At 50.4% G+C, this 24,686-nt stretch overlaps 1 protein-coding gene across 1 annotated transcript; it reads left to right on the top strand.

The window, feature by feature from the left end:
• Nucleotides 1-729: 729 nt before the first annotated feature.
• Nucleotides 730-23,161, top strand: Il17d (interleukin 17D). Its single transcript, XM_057786574.1, has 3 exons — nucleotides 730-935; nucleotides 1,317-1,612; nucleotides 21,085-23,161. Exons 1-3 carry the CDS (start codon nucleotides 921-923, stop codon nucleotides 21,401-21,403), a joined length of 630 nt encoding a protein of 209 aa, XP_057642557.1. The 5' UTR covers nucleotides 730-920; the 3' UTR covers nucleotides 21,404-23,161.
• Nucleotides 23,162-24,686: the final 1,525 nt, after the last annotated feature.

Here is a 24,686-nt window from a genome sequence, read left to right as displayed (position 1 = left end):
AGCAGTTACAAAGCATTTCAGTTTTAAAGCATCGAAGGTAAGTGTTTTATTGCGCAGCATAACTGAAATGCAGTCTACTGGTTTACAATTTGGTTCAAACCCAAAGCTGCAAGGCATTTTAGGGAATCAAAAATTATTTTGCAAACTTTCAAAAAGCTTTCGGCTGGTTTCAACCATTTGTTTTTATTTTCAAAGCGTCAGTGCTCAAAAGTAACCGTATTTATTAGCTTTGTAGAATGGACAAGGAGGTGAGCAAGCTCTCTTGAGATCATGAGATACAATATAGTCCTTCATTTGGGCTGATTTCCCTTAGTTAATTCACAGAACTTTAGGCTCATTTTACACGTCTGCTCACACAAAATCATGGTTGAGTTCTCCAACACTGTAAAACTAGACCAAGAGATGCCCACTTACAGCCGTGTGTCAGGTGGGGGAGGGTATTTATTACTCTGCCTTTAGCTGAATAAGAGGCACGGAGTCATTTTATGAGTATTAAGGGGGAAACAGTTTCCTCTCGCCTCACAGAACATTAGCCTTATTTTTTAATCTCTAATATAATTCTTCGAACTATGAAACCGCAGAAGTCGAGGTCCCAAAGAGGAGAGTCCTAGGTTTGAGTTCATTCATTTCCAAGTGGCCTGTCCAGCTCCTGGACCGCTTTTAACGCCTAGAGAAATCCGTTTCCTCTGAGCCAAAGTCGGCCTCCCGACTGCATCCCCGCCGCCCCACTGGTCCGTGCCGAGACGTCGAGGCCAGTCACCACCTCCTCCTCCAGCCAGGCGGACCGCGCCAGTCCACTTCGGTGGGGGCGACACCCAACCCGCAGGCCACACGCCCCGCGTGTGCGGCGCCTTTATTTACTTCGCTCAAGAGCCATCAGCCCCCCTCCTAACAAGTCTGGAAAGCATTTCGGCGACGCGATGCTGGGGACACTGGTGAGCGCCCTCGGGGGGACCGGCGACGGCATGGCCGAGGCCGGCAGGGCTGGGGCTGAGGGTCGGGGGGCGACGGTCGGGAGCGGTGTCTCACGGGCACTCGCAGCCCGCCGCGCAGCAGCCCGGCAGGCACACGCACACGTGCACGCGCGCCCCCCAGCCGCCCCCCGCGCGGGCTCCGGCTCTGGGTGGCGGCGGCGGCGGGGGCCGGGGGCGCGCGGGCCGGCGGCGGGCCGGGCCCCGGGGGCCGCGAGGGCGGCGGGCGGGCGGGGACGGCGCTCGGGGGCCGGCCCGCGCGGCGCCCATGCTCGGGTAGGGCCTCACGGTGTGCGGAGCGGCGGGCGGCTCCCGCGACGCTGAGCGCGGCCTGTCCCGCCGCAGGTCTGGATGCTCGCGGTCGGCTTCCTGCTGGCCCTGGCGCCGGGCCGCGCGGCGGGCGCGCTGAGGACCGGGAGGCGCCCGGCGCGGCCGCGGGAGTGCGCGGACCGGCCGGAGGAGCTCCTGGAGCAGCTGTACGGACGGCTGGCGGCCGGCGTGCTCAGCGCCTTCCACCACACGCTGCAGCTCGGGCCGCGCGAGCAGGCACGCAACGCCAGCTGCCCCGCCGGGGGCAGGCCCGCCGACCGCCGCTTCCGGCCGCCCACCAACCTGCGCAGCGTCTCGCCCTGGGCGTACAGGTGAGCGGGCCTGAGGGGCGGGGCGGGGCCTGCAGGAAGGTGGGTGGGGCAGGGTGGAGTCGCTGGGGCGGGGCCTAGGGGGCGGGGATCGAGGGCTGGGTCCTGATGGGGATCGGGTGGAGCTAGCGGGATGGGGCGGGGCCAACTGGAGGCTGAGGGGCGGGGTCTGAGGAGGAGGTGGGCAGATGGGATCACTAAATTGGGAGCGATTGGTCTCTACAGAGGTCTGTCACGTTCTTCAAAGAAATACTGTCATCTTGCCAGCTCTTCCTGCATTTGTTATTCAACAAATACCAATCGACCGCCTATTCTTTACCTGATACATCATGAGCGACCCTTTATTAATTCTGTAAGGGGCTTTGCACAGGAGGCCTGTGGGAGTGTGATTTGGAGGTGTTTGGGAACTGAGACCTAGGAGGCACACCCTCTGAAAGGATGTTTGGGGAACTGAACATGGAGTGACAAGAGAAGCTTCTGATGTGTGGTAGCTTGAAATGGAGGGAGGGAGGGAGGGAGGGAGGGAGAGAGAGAGAGAGAGAGAGAGAGAACATCTTTTTGCGAATGAAAGCGACTGTCAAGATGCGCGGAAGATAGGCCAGATTCTGAGGATGGCCTAATCCAGGGGTTGTGTCAAAAGAAGAGCACGCCAAAGGGAAGTGTGGGCTGTGTGAGAAGTGTGGTCACACTGGTCTGCGCAGACAATGGTAACTTTTCCTTGAACTCATGTCAGAAGGCAGAGGAGGGAGCCCTCACACGCCCTGAAGATGAGAAAGATCTGCATGATAGATAGGGATGGGGAAGGGGATGGGGGTGGGCTCTAGGGGAGGACAGTGTGGCCAGGAGAGAGGAAGGCTGTGGCGCCTACAGAACGTTACTAGCAAGGCTTTGCTGTTTGTTTGCCTCGTCGTGCTGGAGATGGAGAAATATCCCGCCGCTGAGTGTTGCGTGTTTTTGCTTTGTTTTGGGACAGGGTTTCTCTGTGTAGCCCTGGCTGTCCTGAAACTCTCTCTGTAGACCAGGCTGGTCTCAAACTCGTGGAGATCCTCCTGAGTGCTGGAATTACATGTCTCTTGATTACCAAGAGCATATTGTCACCACTCTTGTGTTCCGGAGAGGATGCTATTAGTCAGTTTGCCATTACTGTAACATATACCTGGGCCGACAAGTGACTTGGCAAATAAAGGTGGTTGCTGGCAAGGCTCAGGACCCAAATTTGATCCCTAGAACCCACACAGTAGGAAGAGGGAATAGATTCCAGCACGTGTCCTCTGACCTCCATGTACAAGGTTACCACCTCAAACACAGAATAAGTAAATAAAAGCAAACACCTGAGGTAATGAACTCAAAAGAAAAAAGGGTTGGCTTGGGTTTAGAGCTCTAGGTCCATGGTCAGTCAGGCCTATTGCTTTTAGGCTCTAGTGGGGTTCCAGATGGCCGTGGGTCAGGGCACGTGGCAGAGGAAAACCTCATGATGAGGAAGCAAAAAAGAGCAATGGGAAGGGGCCTCCAGCTGGGCCCCACCTGCCAAGCCTCCACAACCATCCAGTTGCAGCCCCCTGAGGAATAAGCCTTGGCCACCTTGAGGCACAAACTGTGGCAGGTTCCAGTGGGAGGTGTGGCTTGCTGCAGCACTTCCCTTTCCGCAGGTGACAGTGACGTGACAAAGAGAGAGAGTAGAGACAGTGTGACAAGGGTGTGGCCTATGTCCTGGGTCATCTGGGACTAATTTTTTTTTTTTTTTTTTTTTGATTTTTCTTTTTTTTTTTTTTTTTTTTTTTTTTTTGGTTTTTCGAGACAGGGTTTCTCTGTGGCTTTGGAGCCTGTCCTGGAACTAGCTCTTGTAGACCAGGCTGGTCTCGAACTCACAGAGATCCGCCTACCTCTGCCTCCCGAGTGCTGGGATTAAAGGCGTGCGCCACCACCGCCCGGCTGGGACTAATTTTGTCAGTTCCCTTGAACTACACTCCCCCCTATTGCCCAGCCCCTCAGGCTGCCCTAGGAAGCTGAAGTTTACACCCTCGCTTGGATGGCTGCTCTTCAGGCTAAGATCAGCTGTGGTCCATCCCTTCTCACTATTCCACCCACGTGGAAGTGGGCTCATATGGGGGCACCCATCCTAGCTCTTCAGGGAAGCAGTCCTGGAGTTAAGGCTGGCCTAAAGGCCACTCTGAGCTTAAATACATACAGGAAACACCCAGCAAGTCTCAAGTCCTCTGTAGTCATGTCTCCTATGGCCAAGGCTGTAGAGCATAGCCTGTGATAAGTGTTTGAAGAGGAAGTGTGGCGTTAAGCCTGGTGCATATTGAATCTTACTGCCTTCGAGAGGACCAGTTGGGAGTTCTTCACTCTAGCACCTATGGAAAGTTAGGGCAAGCTGTTCCTGCTGCAGGCCGACCCTGGTGTCTTCCATGGCCACAATCGAAAGCAGGGAAGGGGCAGGGAGGGAAGTGGCTGGTGAGCCCCCATACCTGGGGTAACTGGATCTGGTGGGGCTGCTCCCATCTGCCACTGGCCAGGACAGATAGCTTGCGGCCCCTTGTTCATCCTCTTCCACAGTATTTAGCAGCATTGGTGAGCTGACCTTGTGGTCATCCCCATTCTTCAGGTCGCTTACCCTGATTGGAAGGAAGCTAGGCTTTAGGGGACCATGCCGGGCCCTTGCTGTAGGTGCTGACAGTTGAAGCTGGCCCTGTTGCCTTGCCTCTCTGTGTGCTCCCCACATTGTCCTTCACCTCCTGAGTTGAGGAGGAGGATAGAAAAAGTGCAACCCAGAAAGTACAGAGCCTCATCTGTGAGAGGACCGGGGAAGGGACTTCTGAGAACGCTGGTGGCCTGAATGGACACGCTCCCCCCAAATTCCACCAGCTCAGGTGCCGGAGTGGCGCCAGCTACAGAGGTAGCACACTCAACCTTCTTCAGATCTGCAGATTCTGCATCCACAGAGCCAACAAGTCGCAGATCAAGAATATCTGAGAGAACTTGCCTCTTTCGAATACGCAATCTTTCTCTCATCGTTACTCCCTAAGCAGCACGGTGCGGCAGTGTACAGAGCATGGCTGTGTTAGGTGTGTAGCAATGACTGAAGCCTACAGGAGGGTATGCGTAGGTGCTGTGCAAATTCAACACCATTGTATATACAGGACCTGAGTGTCTGGGAGCTTGCTTTTCTCCTGGATTCCCAGAGCTGTTCCCTATGGCGATGGAGGACTGAAATGACCATGTTCTTATAGGCAAAGCAGAGTGCTAAGGAAGAAATAAGGAAGTGCAGAGTTAGAAATACCACAGCACAGGAGAGACCGCTGTAGGTGGAATCTGGGGTTAAAACAGGCACTGAACTATCAGCAGGCTTCTGTGTTTGGGGAATGGTGATCCTGGTTTCAGGACAGCTGGGTCTCCAGCTGGAAGAAAATATGGTTGGATCTCACTTCTCTGTGACAACAAATTCCAGATGATTCAAAGATTTAAGTGTAAAAAAATAAGGCCACAAAGAGGAAGAAAAACACGAGCAATTTTATTTATAATCTTGGTGTGGAGGAGGCTTGTTTAGCAGCTCACAGCCCCAGACATCATAAAAGATAAGATTAAGAAAATCAGTTATATAATTACATGCTGTGTTGTCTTGGCAAAACAGACTAGAGTACAGGGCAAGCCAGGGGAGAAATGTTTGCTACCGAGTCACAAAGGGCTTCTCTCCCAAAGAGCCAGAACCGGCTGGGCAATGGTGGCGCACGCCTTTAATCCCAGCACTCGGGAGGCAGAGGCAGGCGGATCTCTGTGAGTTCGAGACCAGCCTGGTCTACAAGAGCTAGTTCCAGGACAGGCTCCAAAGCCACAGAGAAACCCTGTCTCGAAAAACCAAAAAAAAAAAAAAACCAAAGAGCCAAAACCATAAACCGATAAAGCCAGTGACCTCAAGGGAAGATGGGCCAAGGTCAGGCACTCAGTGGAAGGGAAACCACGCGACCTGGCTCTCCCCAAGTGAAGAGCTGAATATTGCAATCTAGGGAACAAAACACATGTAGAAACCAAAGTGAGAAACTTGGTTTTTTTGCAGCCATCATCAGGCTGCTTTGATGAAGGTGGAGGAAGAAGGAAGCCCTGGTGCAGTGGAGGCGTGTGAATTGGGATGACTTGGGAAGGAAGAAACAGGGGATTGTAATTATTCAGAAGTATGTCTTGAGAGGGGGACTTGTTACCCAGGCTGGCTGATCTCCTGCTCCACCTCCTCAGTGGTGCACACCTGTGCCTGGCTCCGTATCACACTTTAGATACACCTGACCCATGATCGGACTTCTCAGCATCTCTCCTGCACACCCGTGTGTCCATGACTGCTGAATAGGATATTAGTTGTTGCCGAGCAACCAGGGTTGGAAAGTATCGCTGTGTCCACCAATAGACTGTGAGTTGCATAAAACAGAGCTCTGAAGAGGGAGGCAGCGTTTAGATCACAGAAGCAGATCAGTTGGCATTCCTCAAGGGAAAAGGTGCAACTAGCATGCAGTCGCTTTAGTGCCAGAAGAGAAGTTGACAGCATACATACATAATGATACTTTTCTTTCATTCTTTCTTTGAGTCAGGCTCTCAGTATGACGCTCCAACTAGCCTGGAACTCAGAGTGCTGGAACCAGACCTTAACGTGACCACACCCAGCTGCATTTTTTTTTTTTAAAGATATGGGTCTCATTATTTTGTTCAGGCTGGGCTCAAACTCCTGAGCTCAAATGATCCTCCTGCCTCAGCTTTCCGAGTATCTGGGCTGACAGACCTGTGCTAGTGTGCCTACTGGAGACGTTTTCTTTGTTAAGTGGGGAGAAGGGTTGGCTTCCAACCCTCAGGAAAAGGCAGACATTGCAGAAATGCAGCTTTAGCTTCCGAGACACACAGAGCCTTGGTGGGAGGGGCTCATTTGCTGGTCAAGGCTGGGGGCTCGTGGAAGGGGCGCTGTGGACATGGAGGTGGGCTTTTCAGAGCTCCTGTCACTGCATGGCTGGGCTGAGCTCTGAAGACGCCGCAGCTTGGACATTAAGAGACAGTTGCCTGGTAACAAATCCAAAATAGTAGACCTGGGATACCGGACACCGCTGACTTCATCCATCCGGCAGGGCCCAGCGCATTATTAGGAAAGCATCGTTCATCACCCAGAGCATAAAAATATTTTCTCTTTCACCTTGTAGCAATTACGTGTTTGTTTCTCCTTTGCTTACAAAAACAAAAATGCCAAAAATAAATCAACCTGATTGCTCAGGGAGATTTTTAAACAGCAGATTAATATATTCAGAGCTCTATTGCTGGGACGCTGGAGTTTATTAAAGTTTAAAGACACACCAGCTTGTGTGATGACACCCCAAAGATAAACACCTGCCAGTACTCCAAGCAATTTTAGCTTGTTTATTCTAGTAGTAGGCTAAAAAATTTATTTTCTCTAGGATATGAATAATGCAAAATCATTTATTTTTAGGCTTTATTTGTTTTTTTTATATATATATAACTTTCCTCCAGCCCCAAGACTCTAAGAGTCTACACCCAAATTTATTTCACAACAAACAATTTTGTTGGCTCTTGGTGACCAACAGCAAGTAGATGTACCACAGGCCTGTGGGCAGATGCCAGGACAACCCTTTAAGTCCTTTCTAATGTTCTTCGGTCTGTGCACTCTTCTGGCAACCCCCTGAGGTGAGTCCATCTGTCCCTGATTTTCCCTCTTTCCAAGGTAACTTCAGGTTCAAAATTCTGCCTTCCAGAGCTCTCCACAGGAAGAAGTCCCTCTTCCTGTAGCCAGCACTTGTGATGTGAGCACTGTCTCAAAAGCCCACCCTGTCCTGAGCACCCTGGCTGCCCCACACCAGACACTGGAGTGGCCTTGCCACCTCTTCAAACATCCTGGTGGAACAGGCCTGAGGGCAAAGGCTGGGGAGGACACACAGAGCCAGGCAGTGATGGCGCACGCCTTCAATCCTAGCACTCTGGAAGCAGAGGCAGGTGGATCTCTGAGTTCAAGGCCAACCTGGTCTGCAAATCAAGTTCCAGGAGAGTCAGGGCTACACAGAGAAATCCTATCTAAGAAAAACAAAACCCAGACACACAGGCCACCAGATGTCTGAAGGTGTAACTTTAGCAAGGGAGTAAGGGGTGACCTCAGCATCTGCCCACAGAGAACCTTCCGCTCTCAGAATGTACCAGTGCTGCGTATGTGGTCTCCAGTTACTCTGTTAGCGAGGAGGCAGGATCATCCCTGCCCAGTAATGACCTGAGTACTCCGAGTGGTACTGGGCTCTGAACAACTGTGGCCTGCTCTCCGTGTGTGAGGAGAAAAGGCCAGACTGCTAGACAGGATGGCTCATCTAAGCAGCGCTTTGCCCTGTGAGATGTCCGTTAGTTATGCCTTCTTCCCCCAAGCACCCTCGGGTCTTACTTACCCACCAGATGTTAGCGGGGGCTGTATGAGCCGACAAAGGAGCCAGGGAGCCACTGGCCTGAGTGCCGCCATGTGCACAGGTGTCATTCACATCAATTTCTGCCCAGCAAATCTTTTTAAAGAAAATTTAAAGCTCGGAGGCAGCAAGGTGGCGTGCACATACCTGCCATTCCCAGCGCTCAAGGGGCTGAGGCAGGAGGATCGTGTTTGAGAGACTCTTGGACTACATAGCATTACCCTGCTTCAAACATCAAATAAATGACCATTAGGGAAAAGTACAGAAATCAAGAGCACCGTTGCTTCCACCACCCTCACACTTGACTTCTTTTTCAGCGACTTCAATTTCCCAAAGTCAACTGAAAATACTAAGTGGAAAATTCCAGAAACCCATAAGTTTTTTTTTTTAAAGATTTATTTATTATGTATACAACATTCTGCCTCCATGTATGCCCGCATGCCAGAAGAGGGCACCAGATCTCATTATAGATGATTGTGAGCCATCACGTGGTTGCCAGGAATTGAACTCAGGACCTCTGGAAGAGCAGCCAATGCTCTTAACCACTGAGCCATCTCTCCAGTCCCACCCATAAGTTTTAAAATGCCAACAATCTCAGTAGTGTCATGAAACCCTGTCCTTCCTGAGACATTTGCTCCACACTCTGCCCTCTGCCCTCTCGACAGCCGCTCGCTAACCACCTTAGTTGTCGTAGGGACATCCAGGTATTGCCATGCTGTGTGCAGGTGACCCCTGCCCAGTCACCCTGTGATATGTCAGGATACCGTGCTCACTCTCTCATGTTGGATCATCTCTGAGAAGGGAGAGTAGAGTGCAGTGAGATTATTACAGTATTGACTGCTCTGTTTTATTTTAGCTACCCTAGAGTGCCAGATTTAGAAGTTAAACTCTAATATGCTATCTGAAGTTTAGACATGGGGAGGCACATTCCTAGGAAGGTATCTACTGGATAAGGCTTGAGGGAGAGTCTGCAGTTCACTGTTGGAGGGAACTACGCTCACATCAGTTATCCTTTAAAGACATTACTATTTGCCTTTTAAAGACACTCTCTCCCGCCTTTATACACTTTCAAATTTGTGCCAAGGCTCCAGTGCAAAGAGATCTGCAAACTGACTAGAGTCCCAAGCCTTGGGATCCATCTTTCCTTGCAGTTGTAACTCTGGCCAACAGGGGGCAGCACAAGGCAAGCATCCTGCCAGATGGTGGCCCAGGGACTCTCATCCCTTTGGAATTTGGGGTGGCAGTCCTTTCCTAAGTAAGTTTTTCCCTAGTGACCTCACTCTTTCCTACATCTCTGGTTCATACCGGTGGGTTACTAAAAAAGACCTTATGACAATGTCACAAACCTGTCTTCCAGGAAACTAGGATTCTGTTTTATCTCCTGTGCTGGGTGAGCCACGGTAGCACAGGCACTATGACCTCCTAACCAGCTCATCAGGATATTGCTCTGTTAAGAAAGAAAGGGGGAGCCGGGCGGTGGTGGTGCACGCCTTTAATCCCAGCACTTGGGAGGCAGAGGCAGGCGGATCTCTGTGAGTTCGAGACCAGCCTGGTCTACAAGAGCTAGTTCCAGGACAGGCTCCAAAGCCACAGAGAAACCCTGTCTCAAAAAACCAAAAAAAAAAAAAAAAAGAGCTAGTTCCAGGACAGGCTCCAAAACCACAGAGAAACCCTGTCTCGAAAAAAAAAAAAAGAAAGAAAGAAAGAAAGAAAGGGGGTTACTTGGGGAAAAGGACAGATGCCCATGCAGAAAGAACGCTGTCGGTCTGGCTGGAGTCTCCACAATATTGTCACAATGTTGTCCCTGTTGGTCACTGTGGAAAAGAAGGTACGATTTTTTGGTTTTCTCAAGCAGCTTAACTAAGAGATGTTGGCCTCTTCCAAATATATACATATGATGGACAAGTGACCTTGACTTTGTTCAAGTGCAGAGCTGACCTCCCCCAGTGGGCTTCTCAGAATCCAGCCAGCTCTGCTGCACCTGTCACCTGTCAGGGACAAAAATAAAGGCATTGTCATGGAGCATTGTTCCCGGATTACCGTCGGCTTTGATGGCTGCTGGCTCCCCGGCCGGGGCTTTACTTCAGCATGCAGGGTGCCGCCAGGGAGGGTGACAGTATTTCACTCTCCGGACACCTCTTTCAACGCTCCTCACCTGAACAAAATGTGTGCGCCCATGCCAACAGGAGGATTTGGGCAAATGTGAGCTGTCCCATACAGGCCACGAAGTGACATTCCTTCTGCTATCTGTGGGAAGGTGAAAGAGAGGGGACTCATCTCCCCAAATTACCAAATTGTCGAGGAGAAAATACCAGGAACTTTTGGAGTTGAAGAGACCAGGCTAGTTAGCGTGTGTGAGCGGCCCCTCCATGGTGACAGCTGCCTCGCTGGGCCAGGTGGGCTCCTCCCTCACACATCCCCATTGTTCCAAGGTCGGGGACATCAAAGATGGCTCCGGACCCACATTCTGCGGCTTCCCCTGGAGAGCCAGCAGTCCTGTGGGCCCAGGGAGTTTTTCCTTTGAAGAGCTGCTCCCCAGCTGCTCCCACTGTCAAATTTTCATGACAGAGTGAGAGCCTTCGAGAGATCTGAGCTGCCATTCTCATTCCGTCTTCTTCTTGTGCAAGACCCACTGCCTCCAGCCATGGCCTTCCAAATTCTTTCCTAATACTCTGTCCTCTGGCTTGGCCACTTGGTGAATAGGTTTTGTGGAGAATAAATGGATCCCCAGGTTGGAGCATCACTGTGTGCCCAGGGTGGGACTGGATGCTAAGTATCCACAGACCCGCTGCAGTTTCCATCATTGCAGTACCTTTGTTCCCGCCCCCTCCCCGCACGTGAGAGGGAAGGTGAGCAGGTGAGCCTGCCTGCTGCTAGTAGCCCCCTGGAGCTGCCTCAGCCTCAGCCTCAGCTCTGCCAAGTTCAGATGGCCGCAGCCAGAGCAGGATGGACCTCTAACTGTCCTTGGCCAGGTGAAGCCCTTGGGGATCTACGTCCTGGTCGGGACGCCGCTGTCCCTGACAAATTTTTCCATGTCCTCTTTGATGAGAAAGGCGCCGTGTTTTCTACTAGGGCGAGAGGAGGGTTTTTCAGTGCTTCTTGGCAGCAGACCCTGCAGCTCTTTGGCTCCCTGGGGCCTTAGCAAATGGAAGGAGGGTGGAGTTGATGGGCCTGCTGGCCACAGCTTCCCCTCCGGTGACCCCAGTTACTCCCTGCTTCCCCCATGGAGTCCACTGCTCCAGGCCTGGAGCCCTGGTCAGGAGTTCATATGCAGACTCCTATAGTGTGGAGAGTCCTGCCCACCCCAGCTGCAGGGAGGGCTAGCTCAAAGGGAAAATGGGAGATTACAAGGTTACAGATTCTCCCCCCACAAACACCTTTTCTATCTCCCAGTGCTGGGAGTGGCGCCTAAAGCGTCTCTCAGATGAGGCCAACACTGTATCGTGGAGAGACACCCAACCCTCAAACCCTCATTAATTTATTATTATTATTATTATTATTATTATTATTTGTTTGTTTGATAGAAGGCAGGGTCTTGTTACATAGCCCAGGCTGGCCTCAGACTTGTGGCAATCCTCCTGCATCAGCCATCCAAATGCTGGGATTACAAGTATGCATCATCGGGTCTGGCTTCATTACTTTTCTTAAATGTGGAGACCAAACAGCCTGAACAGGGCTGTCTGTGAGAATTATCTGGGAGGCTTTTTAAAAAATAGCAACGTCATGGCCCCATTCCAGAGCAATAATTCCAAATCTCCAGGGGTGAGGGAAGAAAGAGCTTTGCTATTTTTACAAAGCTCACTTGTGTGCCTCCAGTGAAGCACAACTAAGTCCCACGGCCATTCCATGGCAGTGCCAACTCGGGTTATAACGACCTTCTGTGTGAACTACCGTTAGCATAGAGGGCAGTCTGGGGTGCTTTGCTCAGACAGAAAAGGCACCATGAAAATGTGTCATCCAGGTGTCGTCACCGTGTCCGTGGTAACAGTGGCTAGCCATCCAGTGCCAGATGTGGCCAGACACTGCTTGATGCCGCCATATTTCTTCAAGATGCCCAAGTTCAGTGAGCCCAGAGCCACACTCTGAGGGTGGGCAAGTGTATCAGGCTTCCTCAGACCACCAGCCCCCAAAGCACGACAAAGTCAGTATTGATTATGAAAGCTTGGCCTTATCTTCTGCTTGTCCCACCAGCTCTTACAACTTAAACTAACCTGTTTCTCTTCATCTACCTTTTGCCTCAGGCCTTTTTTCCTCTCTTTTATTTTATGTCCTACTCTGTGGCTGGGTGGCTGGCAGCTGCCTGACTGCCAAGCCCGGGCATCTCCCTCTCTCCCTGGTTCTTTCCTTCTTTCCTTTCCTGAGCCTAGATTCCTCCTGCTGCCTATTCTCTCTGTCTGCCAGCCCCGCCTACCCCTCTACTGTCCAGCTATTGGCTCTTCAGCCTTTCATCAGACCAATCAGTTGCCTTAGGCATATTCTCTCTGTCTGCCAGCACCGCCTACCCCTCTACTGCCCAGCTATTGGCCCTTCAGCCTTTCGTCAGACCAATCAGGTGCTCTAGGCAGGCAAGGCAACAGATCTTTATATCATTGCACAAATGCGGCATAAACAAATGCAACACACCTTTACACAGTTAAAGTACTATTCCACAGCATACAAGACTGGAAATTATAATTCTGTTCTTCTAAGATATGTAAATTTTACTAGCACACTAATTATGCATGTTTGTGAGGCACCATGTAAGGTTTCAGTACATGACTACTTATATAATGAACAAGTCGTGATGATTGGCTCATCTCTCAGGAAACAGGGTTCCATACTTGGCGTATGGGAACTTATAGTTCCTGCCTCAGCCTTCTGAGTGCTACATTGACATGTGTGTGTCACGCACCACACTCTGCCAGAACCTTCATTTTAAACAAGAGCCATGCGTGGTTCTGATACAAGGACTCAATAAGCTCCATGATGGCCGTCTTGCCTGCACAGACAGGGCCTTCTCAGAGGAGTCTAGGCTTTTAGTGAAGGAAGCTGCTTATCCCTAGAGATCCCCAGGGATTGTCTACTGTCTTGATCTTCCCATTATCTCTTAATCACTTCCAGTCTGGTGGCAAGTCCACCCCCTCATTTTCCCTGGAATCTGTTCTGATGGTTCCTGGGCCTTTTCCTTCCCTGTGAGTCTTAGAATCAGTTAGCCAGGTTCTAAGCTGGGAAAGTCGGTTATAGACTAAAAGAATACACTGGCTGGAGGGAATTTTCCAAGACCTTTCCAAAACGCAAGCCTGGTCCTAAGGCCTCAGGAAGCTGGCGAAGTGACTTTCCTGTCACACTGTCCCCTTGAGCTAGCAGCCGACTTGCTCTGGGTCACTGGTCAGTGCCTAGACGGGACCAACGTTTTCTTTCCAGGACTCCTATCTGACCGTTCCCTGCCTTTTCTAGAAAGTCTGCTGGGCTGAACGTACTGGCTCTCAGTGCTGCTGACTCAGGCTGCTGAGGCCATCTTGTCCCCACTGACTCACAGGTGCTCTGGACTTCTGGTCAGGACCCCTTAGCCTGGTTCCTGGGCTTGGGGATTTTTTGGTTCCTGCGGGGAGAATCAGTAACCCTTGGGTTCTGCTGCTTTGAAATGGAAATATATTTTGGAAAGTGGCAAACTGTGCTGGTGGCTGCCCAGCTACCCTTGGCCCTCAGACGACACATCAGGTGGCAGATTCCGACTGGGAACATGTTCATTGTTCTCGGAGCCCCGCCCCCGCCTCCGGAACCGCCGGGAATTGTTTCCTACATGTCCAGGCCCCAGGGGAGCACTCTTTTTCTGTCCCTGCTGTCACTCACATTCCTCCAGGGGCTCAGCTTCCACCACTTCTAATCATCCCTGGAGGACTTGTCCTTTGTTCTTGGATTAAGCCCCGGCAGCTGTCACTCACCCCAGCCAAACTTCACACGGAGCCAGGGCCGCTCCTGAGATTCGTCAGTGGGGAAAACTTGATGTGTTCCGGGCAGGTCCCGAGCCAAGTTTGCGCAGAGCAGCGTTTTGCGGAGACAACGGAGGACTGGCCAGGGAGGCCAGGCAGGGTTTCTGCTGGGCTACGTTTCCATGTTTGGAAGAGAAAGGGTCCTTACGGAGGCCTTGCTTTTGTTCCAAGGAGCTGGTGATTCTTCAGATTAGGCAGGAAGCTGGGCATCCACAAACTCTGTGGTGCTGGTCACTCTATGTGAGTGTCCCTCCTGTGGATGGCACATCTGGTCTCCATGTTGAGCACCTTCCTGCGCAAGGGAACAATCCAGGTCTCAAAGACACATTTTAAAAATCCCTATTGCTCATTCCTCCGTTCTATCCCAGGTGGCAGGTAGAGATGGAGGATGTTAGGGTCTTGTCACCAGCCTTAGTCTGAAGGCTTCAAGGTGAAGTGGAAAGGTTTGGCCTGGGACCAACTGGAGTGCTGGGATGGGTATTTTTAGTTGGATGAGGCTTTAGCCACCAGGCGCCCAAGCAGTAACAGTTTGACCTACAAAATTAGCAAGAGAGGCACCTGAGAGACGGTCGCTCCTGAAGGACACCCAGGATGCTGGGCAGTGCCGGAACGGGTGGACGATGGTCTCAGGTCAAACAGCTGTGCCAAAGAGAAGGTCCTCATCTCTATAAGTCTTCTGGGAGTTCCCTTGGGTCCTCCAGGAGTCTCCTTGGATCCTGGGCGACCCAGCTTCTTTCCCAATCCAGGGAGCTGTGGGATTAAAGGCCGTGTCCTCTGCTCTGGCTCCAGGGCTGTTATATGCCCTGTGCCTCCCACCAGATCCCTCGCCTGCCGCCACACACGTGAGCCCACATGCTCACACACTCAACACACGCAAACATACATTCTCAGTCTCACACGTTCACACATTCAAACACGCTCATGCCCTTATGCATGACTGTGTACCACACATGCTCACACTTGAATCTCCACACACAGGTCCTCTGGAACATTCTCACATTCACAAACACGCTCTCACATCTCACACCCAACCTCTACCCATGCTTTTCTTCACACATACGTGCTTACACACAATCATTCTCTCCTACACATGCTCATTCCCCCTCCCCCCACGCCGACATCCCTGTTAACCTGCATACCTATCATCCAAACCCAGTGGTTCCAACCTTCCTAAGGCTGCAACCCTTTAATACAGTTCCTCATGCTGTGGTGACCCCAACCATAAAATTATTTTGTTGCTTCTTCATCGCTGTAATTTTGCTACTGTTTTGAATTATAATGTAAATATCTGATATGCAGGATGTTTGATATGCGACCTCCGAAGGGGTCATGACCCATGTGTTGAGACCACTGCTTCCGCCATTGTGACCTTTGCAACAGTTACCTCTTCTCTGGTCCTGGTGTGTGCTGCGACGTTCTGCTGCGGCTTAGAGAAGCCTGTACCGTAACCACATCTTCCAGGTCCCTGAGGAATTTTCCCAGACCCTCCACAGGACTTGGCTATGGTCTCAGTGCCTGGTGCCCATGGTCCTGCCTGTCCATAGGCCTTAGATACAGGATACATGCCTTTGCCAGAATGCTGGGGTACCCAGGACTGGCACCACCTCCATTCTCTGCAAACCGCCAGCAAGGGTGCTGCCAGGCAGACCCGCAGTGTCTCTCACCGCATCTCTCTGAGGCCTCAGTTTTCAGCCAGGCTCTCCCTCGCTCTCCCTCCCATCAGGGAGATTTAAAAACTGTAAAGGTTTTTTGGGGTTTTTTTTTTTTGTATTTTTTTTTCTTGTGGTGGTTTGAAAGAAAATGGCCCCCAAAGGGAGTGGGACTATTAGGAGATGTGACCATGTTGGATTCGGGGTGGTCTTGCTGGAGGAAGTGTGTCACTGTGGAGGCGGGCCTTGAGGGCTCATACATGCTCAGGCCACACCCAATGAGACAATTCACTTCCTGTTGCCTGTGGATCCAGATGTAGAACTCTCTCAGCTCCCTCTCCAGCACAATGTCTGCCGGCACACCATGTTTTCTGCCATGAAGATAATGGTCTAAACCTCTGAAACTGTGAGCCACCCAAATTAAATGTTTTCATTTATAAAAGTTGTGTTCATGGTGTCTCCCCACCGCAATTGAAACCCTATTTCTCTTTTGGCTCTTCATTTAAAAATAATTTCAAGCCTTGACATGAGGCTACACAACTTTAATCCCAGCACTCAAGAGGCAGAGGCAGTCAAATCTCTGTGAGTTGAGGATAGCCTGATCTACGAAGGGAATTCCAATATGACCAGGGCTACACGGTGAGACCTTGTCTCACAAAACAAAACAAAACAAAAGCTCAGTTAGCAAAAACTAACATGAAATTAGGGTAAAGAATTTCCATATACCCCTGACTTGGATGTTCAACACATCTGTTGATCAAGATCAGGAGATAAGGCTGGAGAGGTGGCTCAGCAATCAGGGACACTCACTCCTGGCAGAAGACCCAGGTTTGGTTCCAAGCGCCCACATGGCAGCTCACAACTGCCATAACTCTCACCAAGGGATATGATGCCTTCCTCTAACCTCTGTGAGTACCAGGCTAATGTGGTGCGCATATACACATGTCAGTCTAAACACATACATAAAGTAAAATCAATCTGAAAAAAAATTATAGACGATCTGGATGTTATTTAATCTTCAGGGTGCATGGGATGTATACAGCCCATACACTACAAGACCCAAAGTGACTGGCTAGTCACCAGAATGTCCCTCATTTGGGGTTGGTGGTTTTCTGTTTTACTGAGCATATAATAGATCACTGGAAGGGGCTCAAAGGGTCAGGGTGCACCAGAGTAAACCAGGTCTGCAGCTCCCATCCTTCTGCTCACAACCCTTTCGTACATGGCTTCCGTGTCTCCTGTAGGGATGCCGGCCTGGTGTTGTCTCTGTGTCTCCTGTAGGGATGCCGGCCTGGTGTTGTCTCTGTGTCTCCTGTAGGGATGCCGGCCTGGTGTTGTCTCCGTGTCTCCGGTAGGGATTCTGGGCTGGTGTTGTCTCTGTGTCTCCTGTAGGGATTCTGGGCTGATGTTGTCTCCGTGTCTCCTGTAGGGATTCTGAGCTGGTGTTGTCTCCGTGTCTCCTGTAGGGATTCTGGGCTGATGTTGTCTCCGTGTCTCCTGTAGGGATTCTGAGCTGGTGTTGTCTCCGTGTCTCCTGTAGGGATTCTGGCTTCCCAATCCTGTGTGTTCTTGGTTGCGTCTTCACAGTACACTGAGCAGCTTCTACTTTGGTTTGAAGTGTCCTCCCAGGGTCACGAGTTAGAATCTCAGTCTCTATGTGCTGAGGGTGCTCGGAGGCAGGCGCTTGGGAAGTGACTAGGTCATGGCACCCCTGAATTGACATTAATGGCTTTATAATAAGGAGAGATATGAGCTGGGGTCTGTCTTGCCAGCTGATATGCCCATCATGAGAGATATTCAAGAAGGCCATCCATGTTCTTGAACTTCCCAGACTCCAGGATCAACTGAGCTAAATGCTAAATAAACCTCTTTTTTTGGAGAGTGGTTGAAACCAGGTCATTCTATGTAGTCCACTCGGGCATTGGACGCCGATCTTCCTGCCTCAACCTCCTCAGTGCTGGGATGTACCACCATACCCAAGTAAATGTCTAGTCTTCATAAATTACCCAGTCTCGAGTATTATGTTTTTTTGTTTTTGTTTTGTTTTTTGTTTTTTGTTTTTTTTGGTTTTTCAAGACAGGGTTTCTCTGTGGTTTTGGAGCCTGTCCTGGAACTAGCTCTTGTAGACCAGGCTGGTCTCGAACTCACAGAGATCCGCCTGCCACTGCCTCCCGAGTGCTGGGATTAAAGGTGTGCGCCACCACAGCCCGGCTCGAGTATTATGTTATAGTTACAGCAAGTAGACTGAAACATCTGTATCCACACGTCTGATGAACTGGCTCCGCCCCTGTAAGTGTTTGAGCAGCCCCATTTCTAGGCTCTGCCTTTCTCAGCCTGCAGACTGTACAGACTCAGGTCTGAACTCAGACCCTGTACCTTTCCTTTTCAGACACTAGAGTCCCTGCTACCATTCTCCTTCACACACCCGTGAGCTAGCACATGTAATACAAATCATACCCCAAAATGCGGCTCCCACCTTTGACCAAGATCTCCCTCTTTTTACCCAGACACACTTTTGCCATGAAGTTGGGGAGATCTTTCTAAAGCGTCACTGGGTCGCTTTGCTCTGAAACCTGTCAGGGTCCTGGCCCGGGCATCACTCGCCACTCCGGCCTCTCAGCTTGTGCTTTACCCCCGACACACACCCAGCTCTCACTTTGACCCCCCACTCCGAATGCCCTTTGGACCCCTTTGATCCGGGCCAGTCATTTCCGTCTATTTGTGCTCTTTCTACCGCATGTCTCTGGTGTGCACAGAACTCAGATAGGAGTTGGATAAATGCTGAAAATAATTGGAGACATTATGCGTCTAGCTATTTAGGCCTCCTTTCCCTTCAAATGTTCGGTGAAAGGGAGTGTCAGGAGAGAGGGAGATAGGTCTATTCTGCTCCCAAACCCAATGGCAGGACTGAGCAAACAGTAATAACAAACTTTATTATTATTATTATTATGCATTAGTATTTTGCCTGTATGTTTATCTCTGTGAGGGTATCAGATCTTGGATTTACAGACAGTTGTGAGCTGCCATATGGGTGCTGGGAATTGAACCTGGGTCCTCTGGAAGAGCAGCCAGTGTTCTTAACCGCTGAGTCATCTCTCCAACCTTGAAACAAACTTTAAAAGCAGATTTTTCACTTTGTGTTTTCACTACTTTGTGTTGGCGGGAAGCACAAACAGACACAATCCATGTGTTGGCTTTAGAAGTGTCTGCCTTTATCCCTCCACCCAGTTATGAGCTTTCGCCCCGGCCAATTCTCTGGTTCCTAGAACAGCGTGAATGAGAGGGGAGTTGAAAGGTTCCATGCCCAGGAGACCTTCCTGGCCCCCAAATCTCACCTTCTTTCTGCAGACCAGTTCCCCTCCTTGACCTGGGCGCTCTGAATGTCCTGTCAAAGGGAGATATTTGTTGCAAGTGTCCTCACTGTATTAAGGATGGAGGAGAAAGCATGGCCCAGGGTTGGCACCATTCTCTGCAGGGATGTGGCCTGTGACCTCCCCTGCCCACCCAGGAACAGAAAGATCTCCAAGCCCATCCCTCTCCCTCTCTTCTGTTTTCTTCACTAGACTCAGGCCACTCTTTGGTGCACCCCATGCTAGCACATAGTAGGTCTTCAGGTGTGTCTGCTGCTGGACAGGTTAGTAAGGTCAGGGCTCAGATTTAATGGACATGAGGGTCTCTAGAGAGAGCAGGCCCATAAGAGAAAGTCTGTGTTCTAGATGCACAGATTATGGACACGGATGTAGGCATACAGAAGTTTCATGAGCAGTATCCTGGATTCTGCCCATGACCCTCTGCAGCTGCGTAGGTGACTGCTGGCTGTCCTGGGCTTGTTTTGTCTCCAAGTGAGCCACCTGATGTAGCTGACCTGTGACCTCCCCTAGGATTTGGCCACAGGCTGTCCTTGAGCTGTTTACATTTGGCCTCTGAATTGAAACTTGGAGATAAATCAAAGTGATGGAATTTAAGATTATTTTCGCTTTTCAAATACCCCAGCCAGCCCTCCTGGCAGCACTCTCGTCCCCTGCTGCTGCTTCAGCTCAGAGAGTGCAGCGTGGCCTTCTGCACAGGTGCGGCTGTCTGCAGGACCTGGGACCGGAATCATCCGGACTGTAGAGCCTGGCAGGCCTGGAGCTGGAATCGCAGAGATGGCTCCTCAGGGCTGACAGGACAGCCCAGGAGGATACTGTGGCCACCTGCGTGTGGTACCAGGAGAAGAGTTTTGGTTTTTTTTTTTTCTTTTTAAAAAATAATTTATCTATTTATATATACTTGGTGTTTTTTACTTTTGTTTGTGGATTTGTTTGCTTTTTTGAGACAGTTTCTTTGTGTGACAGTTCTGTCTGGCCTGGAACTCACTCTGTAGACCAGGCTGGCCTCACAAGAGCGTTTCCTGTGTCTCATGGTGTGGACCACCACCCAGCTGCACTTGTGTGCTGCACTTTTACCTGCATGTGTGTCTGTGTGAGGCTGTCAGGGTGTCCAGTTCACTGGAACTGGAGCTAACAGACAGTGTGAGTCACCATGTGGGTGCTGGGAATTGAACCTAGGTCCTCTGGAAGGGCAGTCAGTGCTCTAGACCGCTGAGCCATCTCTCCAGCTCTGACACAGGGCAATTTTTTTTTTTTTTTTTTTTTTTTGGTTTTTCGAGACAGGGTTTCTCTGTGGTTTTGGAGCCTGTCCTGGAACTAGCTCTGTAGACCAGGCTGGTCTTGAACTCACAGAGATCCGCCTGCCTCTGCACTTGGGAGTTAATCCCAGCACTTGGGAGGCAGAGGCAGGCGGATCTCTGTGAGTTCGAGACCAGCCTGGTCTACAAGAGCTAGTTCCAGGACAGGCTCCAAAACCACAGAGAAACCCTGTCTCGAAAAACCAAAAAAAAAAAAAAAAAAAAAAAAAAAAAAAAAAAAAGAACAACTTCAAAAAAAAAAAAAAAGCTGGGCGGTGGTGGCACACGCCTTTAATCCCAGCACTTGGGAGGCAGAGGCAGGCGGATCTCTGTGAGTTCGAGACCAGCCTGGTCTACAAGAGCTAGTTCCAGGACAGACTCCAAAACCACAGAGAAACCCTGTCTCAAAAAAAATAAAAAATAAAAAAAAATAAAAATAAAGGCGTGCGCCACCACCGCCCGGCCACAGGGCAGTTTTATAGGCATCAAGGATGCATCGAGCATCTCGAATATAACAGAGGTCAAGTGCCATGATAGAGCCACCTTTTCCAGGTCGGGGCTCACGGCATAGTGGTGTAACTGTCTGTTCCAGGTAGGCCTTCCTAGTATGCCAACTGCTGGATGCGTTGTGGGTCCCAGCCTTGCTCAAGTTTTCGTGTGTCCTGGCTTGCTAGGTAGCCCAAGCTGGCCTTGAACCCACGGTGATGCTTCTGATGCCTCTGCCGCAGCCCTCACTCTTTCGCTCTATCGGCAGGATTTCCTACGACCCTGCTCGCTTCCCGAGGTACCTGCCTGAAGCCTACTGCCTCTGCCGAGGCTGCCTGACCGGGCTCTTTGGTGAGGAGGACTTCCGCTACCGCAGCGCACCTGTCTACTCCCCGGCCGTAGTGTTGCGCCGCACCGCGGCCTGTGCGGGAGGCCGCTCGGTGTACGCCGAACACTACGTCACCATCCCGGTGGGCTGCACCTGCGTGCCCGAGCCGGACAAGTCCTCGGACAGCGCCAACTCCAGCATGGACAAGCCAGGAGCCAAGCTGCTCCTCGGGCCCAACGACAGGCCAGCTGGGCGCTGATGCCGGGGACTGCCCGCCACCACCCAGCTTCCTGCATCTGTCCTCCACGTCGTTACCCACCTGCGCCGCTGCCCACTTTTTCCCAAAGTACAGCTACACGAGCGTTAAATATATTTGTATTTTTCAAAGTAGACACTACATACCTAAGGCTATTTTGAATAGAGGCAGAAACTATTTTCATATTAGTAATTTAGAGCAAGCCTGTTATTTTTAAAACTTCCTCAACATACAAGGAAATCATAAGCATCCATTTTTCTCCAGTATGGTTCTTGAGCGCGTAAGCTGACCCTGTGCCCTGTCTCTGAGTTCAGCCTGTAGCCAGGGCTCGCCCGGGTGAAATGGATGCTCTAAGTCTGCACCGGAAGATCTCTTAGGTCCACAGAGAGAGAGGGATTTGAGGGGCCTCCTAGTTCCAGAAACCAAACTCTCCTCTGTGTCTGAGCGAATGGATGGTCTCAACTTTCTAGCAATTTAATTCTTTGGTGTGATTCTTCCACTTTTGAAAACCACTGGTCTCGATTCATGGAAGGAGGTGGAACGTGACATCTTAGCCGGTTCTCAGGGAGCTCCAAGCACACAAGGGCTCAGTTTTATGGGCTTTTGGATCAAGCCATGCCTATGGAGGAAAAAGGAAGGCCTAGTCTCCAGAGTACTCTGAGCTTTAAACTGTGAGCTAACTCCTTACTCTCATTTGAGTGGAAAGTCTGCCCCTGAGCACGTTTGTAAAAGTTCAAAAAAAAAAAAAAAATCACTAAAACAGTGGAAGCTGAAGCATGTGTTGGCTGTGTGCGGTTCATTTCTTCCAGATTTTGCTTAGGTGAACTTGTTTGGAGTGTTGGGAGGAGCCCAGGCTCTGGGACATTCTTATTGGATCTCTACCAGTGACCACACCCTCTCCCCACTCACTTCCAGGAAAACAGGCGTCAGGAGGTCCTTAGGACTGTGGGACCCATTTCACACACTTACCCTGCACCCGTTTGCCTGTCAAATGCTCCTTGGTGCCACCCTCTGGCAAACTTACCAACGACCCAAAACAGTGAGTCCCCCGACCTTCTGAAGTTGGAACCTTCAGAACCATGAGTCCAAGGACACCTCTTCCCTAATAATTCTTTCAGGCACTGTGCTCTAGCAGTAGGAAGCTGACGCAGTATCTCTTAGTATGTGCTCAGTTCCTATCACCACGCTCCCGGGCAACAGCTGAAGACAAGACACAATCTCTTTCTCAGACTAAGACGAGAGCTGCCGTGTGCCAGCTCCTTTGGGGCGGCTTCCCTCATCTGGGAAATGCTACAGCGCCATGTTAGCCGTAGTTCTGTGCTGTGTTAAAGTGTCTCAGCAAAACCAGCGTGAAGCAGAAAGCTTATTTGTGCTCAGGGCATCAGCACCAAGGAGGCAGAGGCAGGCGGATCTCTGTGAGTTCGAGGCCAGCCTGGTTTACAGAGTGAGTTCCAGGACAGCCGGGGCTTTGCTTTAAAGAAACCCTGACTTGAAAAACCAAAACCAACAACAAGAAGTATATGTAGAATTTGTGTTAGCCAAGGTTGGGGGTTGCTGGGATGATACGGTCTCCTGACCACCAAGGCCAGCAGAGGAGGGGCACGAAAGCAGTCCAGTTCAACATGACTATCCGGTGCTGGTTCAAACTTCTGGAGTCTGACCCTACGTAGTTTATTTTAGGCATCATAATTAAGCATAGCACAATTTGTTGGAAAGTTTCCTGGTGATAATTAACTCAGTCCTGTGTGCAACAAAGCACCAAATAAAGATCGGCCATGACTACATTGAAACTGTAAAGTACATGTGACGGGGTCTGTAGGCTGACTGTGTGCGACACTTTCCATAAAGACGGGGTCTGTACACTCTCTGGGAAAAACAAGCTCACATTAAGGGTCTGGGGGAGGATCTCATGTGGTCTCAGCCACACAGAAAGCACAAAGGTCAACAGGTTATCAACCACATTTGTTCCCAGGTGTTTGAAGAACAGCCCTGTGTGTTTAACATTCCAGGTTCCCAGAGCTTATCTGTGAGCACAAGGACGCTGTGCCTTCTTTGCGCCTGATGATTTGTTTTCGTGGGTTTTTTTTGTTTTGTTTTGTTTTGCTTGTTTGTTTGTTTTGTTGTGACAGGGTCTCCTGTAGCCCAGGCTGGCCTAGAATTTACTCAGCTGAAGATGACCTTGAACTCCTGAACTTTCTGCCACTCAAATGCTGGGATTATAGACCTCTGCCACCACACCAAATCATTGTTCATCTCCAGCCCCCTTTCGTTTTTTGAGACACCATCTCTCTCTAGCCCTAACTAACCTGGAACTCAGTGTAACCCAGGCTACCTCAAACTTCCCGTGGCCCCTCCAACTGCTGAGATTACAGGTGTGAGCCCAACACATGGCATATCAGTGTATTTTTTACTGTACACTTGTTTTGTAAAAATGTAATCATTTGGAACAGCAATCAGAAACCATTCTGATGAGGTGTATGGTGCATGCCTGTAACACCAGCTCTGGGAGCCTTAGCAGTGTCAAGTATTCAGGCCAATCTGGGCCACCTGTGGCTACTCTTGGTGGTCACCTTGACTATATCTGGAATTAACTGAACACCCAAGAAGCTAGTCAGGCCTGTGAATTTTTAGTCAATTGGATCATTTGAGGTAGAAGACCCAGATCTTTTGTGGTTAGACAGCCTACCTAACTCTGGGCCACACCTTCTGCTGGCAGCCTATATAAAGGTTATATAAAGGTCACGAGAGACAAGCTTTAGTTTTTTGCCTGCTTGCCCTCAATCTCACTGGTCAGTTCGTTTCGTCTGCCCTAAAGCAGAAGCATCCCTTCACTAGTCATAGAGCCCTGCTTCTTCAGGATTCATGTGGATGCCCAAGCGTAGCCGAGACGTCCAGCCTCGAGGACTGAAGAGTGACTGCATTCTTGGACTCTCTGCCAGGAGACAGTTCTGTTCCCAGAGAGCCTGGCTTATCAGATACACCAGGTGACACATCGTCTCCAAACAACAGTGCTCCAAACCAAACAACTTGGGGCTAATACCAGCAATTGCACGTTCAGGGGTCAATTACAAACTTTTAGTTTATTTTCTCATCAATGCAAAGGTAAAAACATAACACAATATTTTTTTCTTAAGATTTATTTAATATGTATCCAGTGTTCTACCTGAATGTATGCCTGTATACCAGAAGAAGGCACCAGATCTCATTGTAGATGGTTGTGAGCCACCATGTGGTTGCTAGGAATTGAACTCAGGGCCTCTGGAAGAGCAGCAAGAACCTCTGAACC

This window comes from Chionomys nivalis, chromosome 12, assembly GCF_950005125.1.
Source record: "Chionomys nivalis chromosome 12, mChiNiv1.1, whole genome shotgun sequence".
Classification (NCBI taxonomy): domain Eukaryota; kingdom Metazoa; phylum Chordata; class Mammalia; order Rodentia; family Cricetidae; genus Chionomys; species Chionomys nivalis.
The sequence above is the reverse complement of the archived record's forward strand: the minus strand, read 5'-3'. Positions and strand labels throughout refer to the sequence as shown.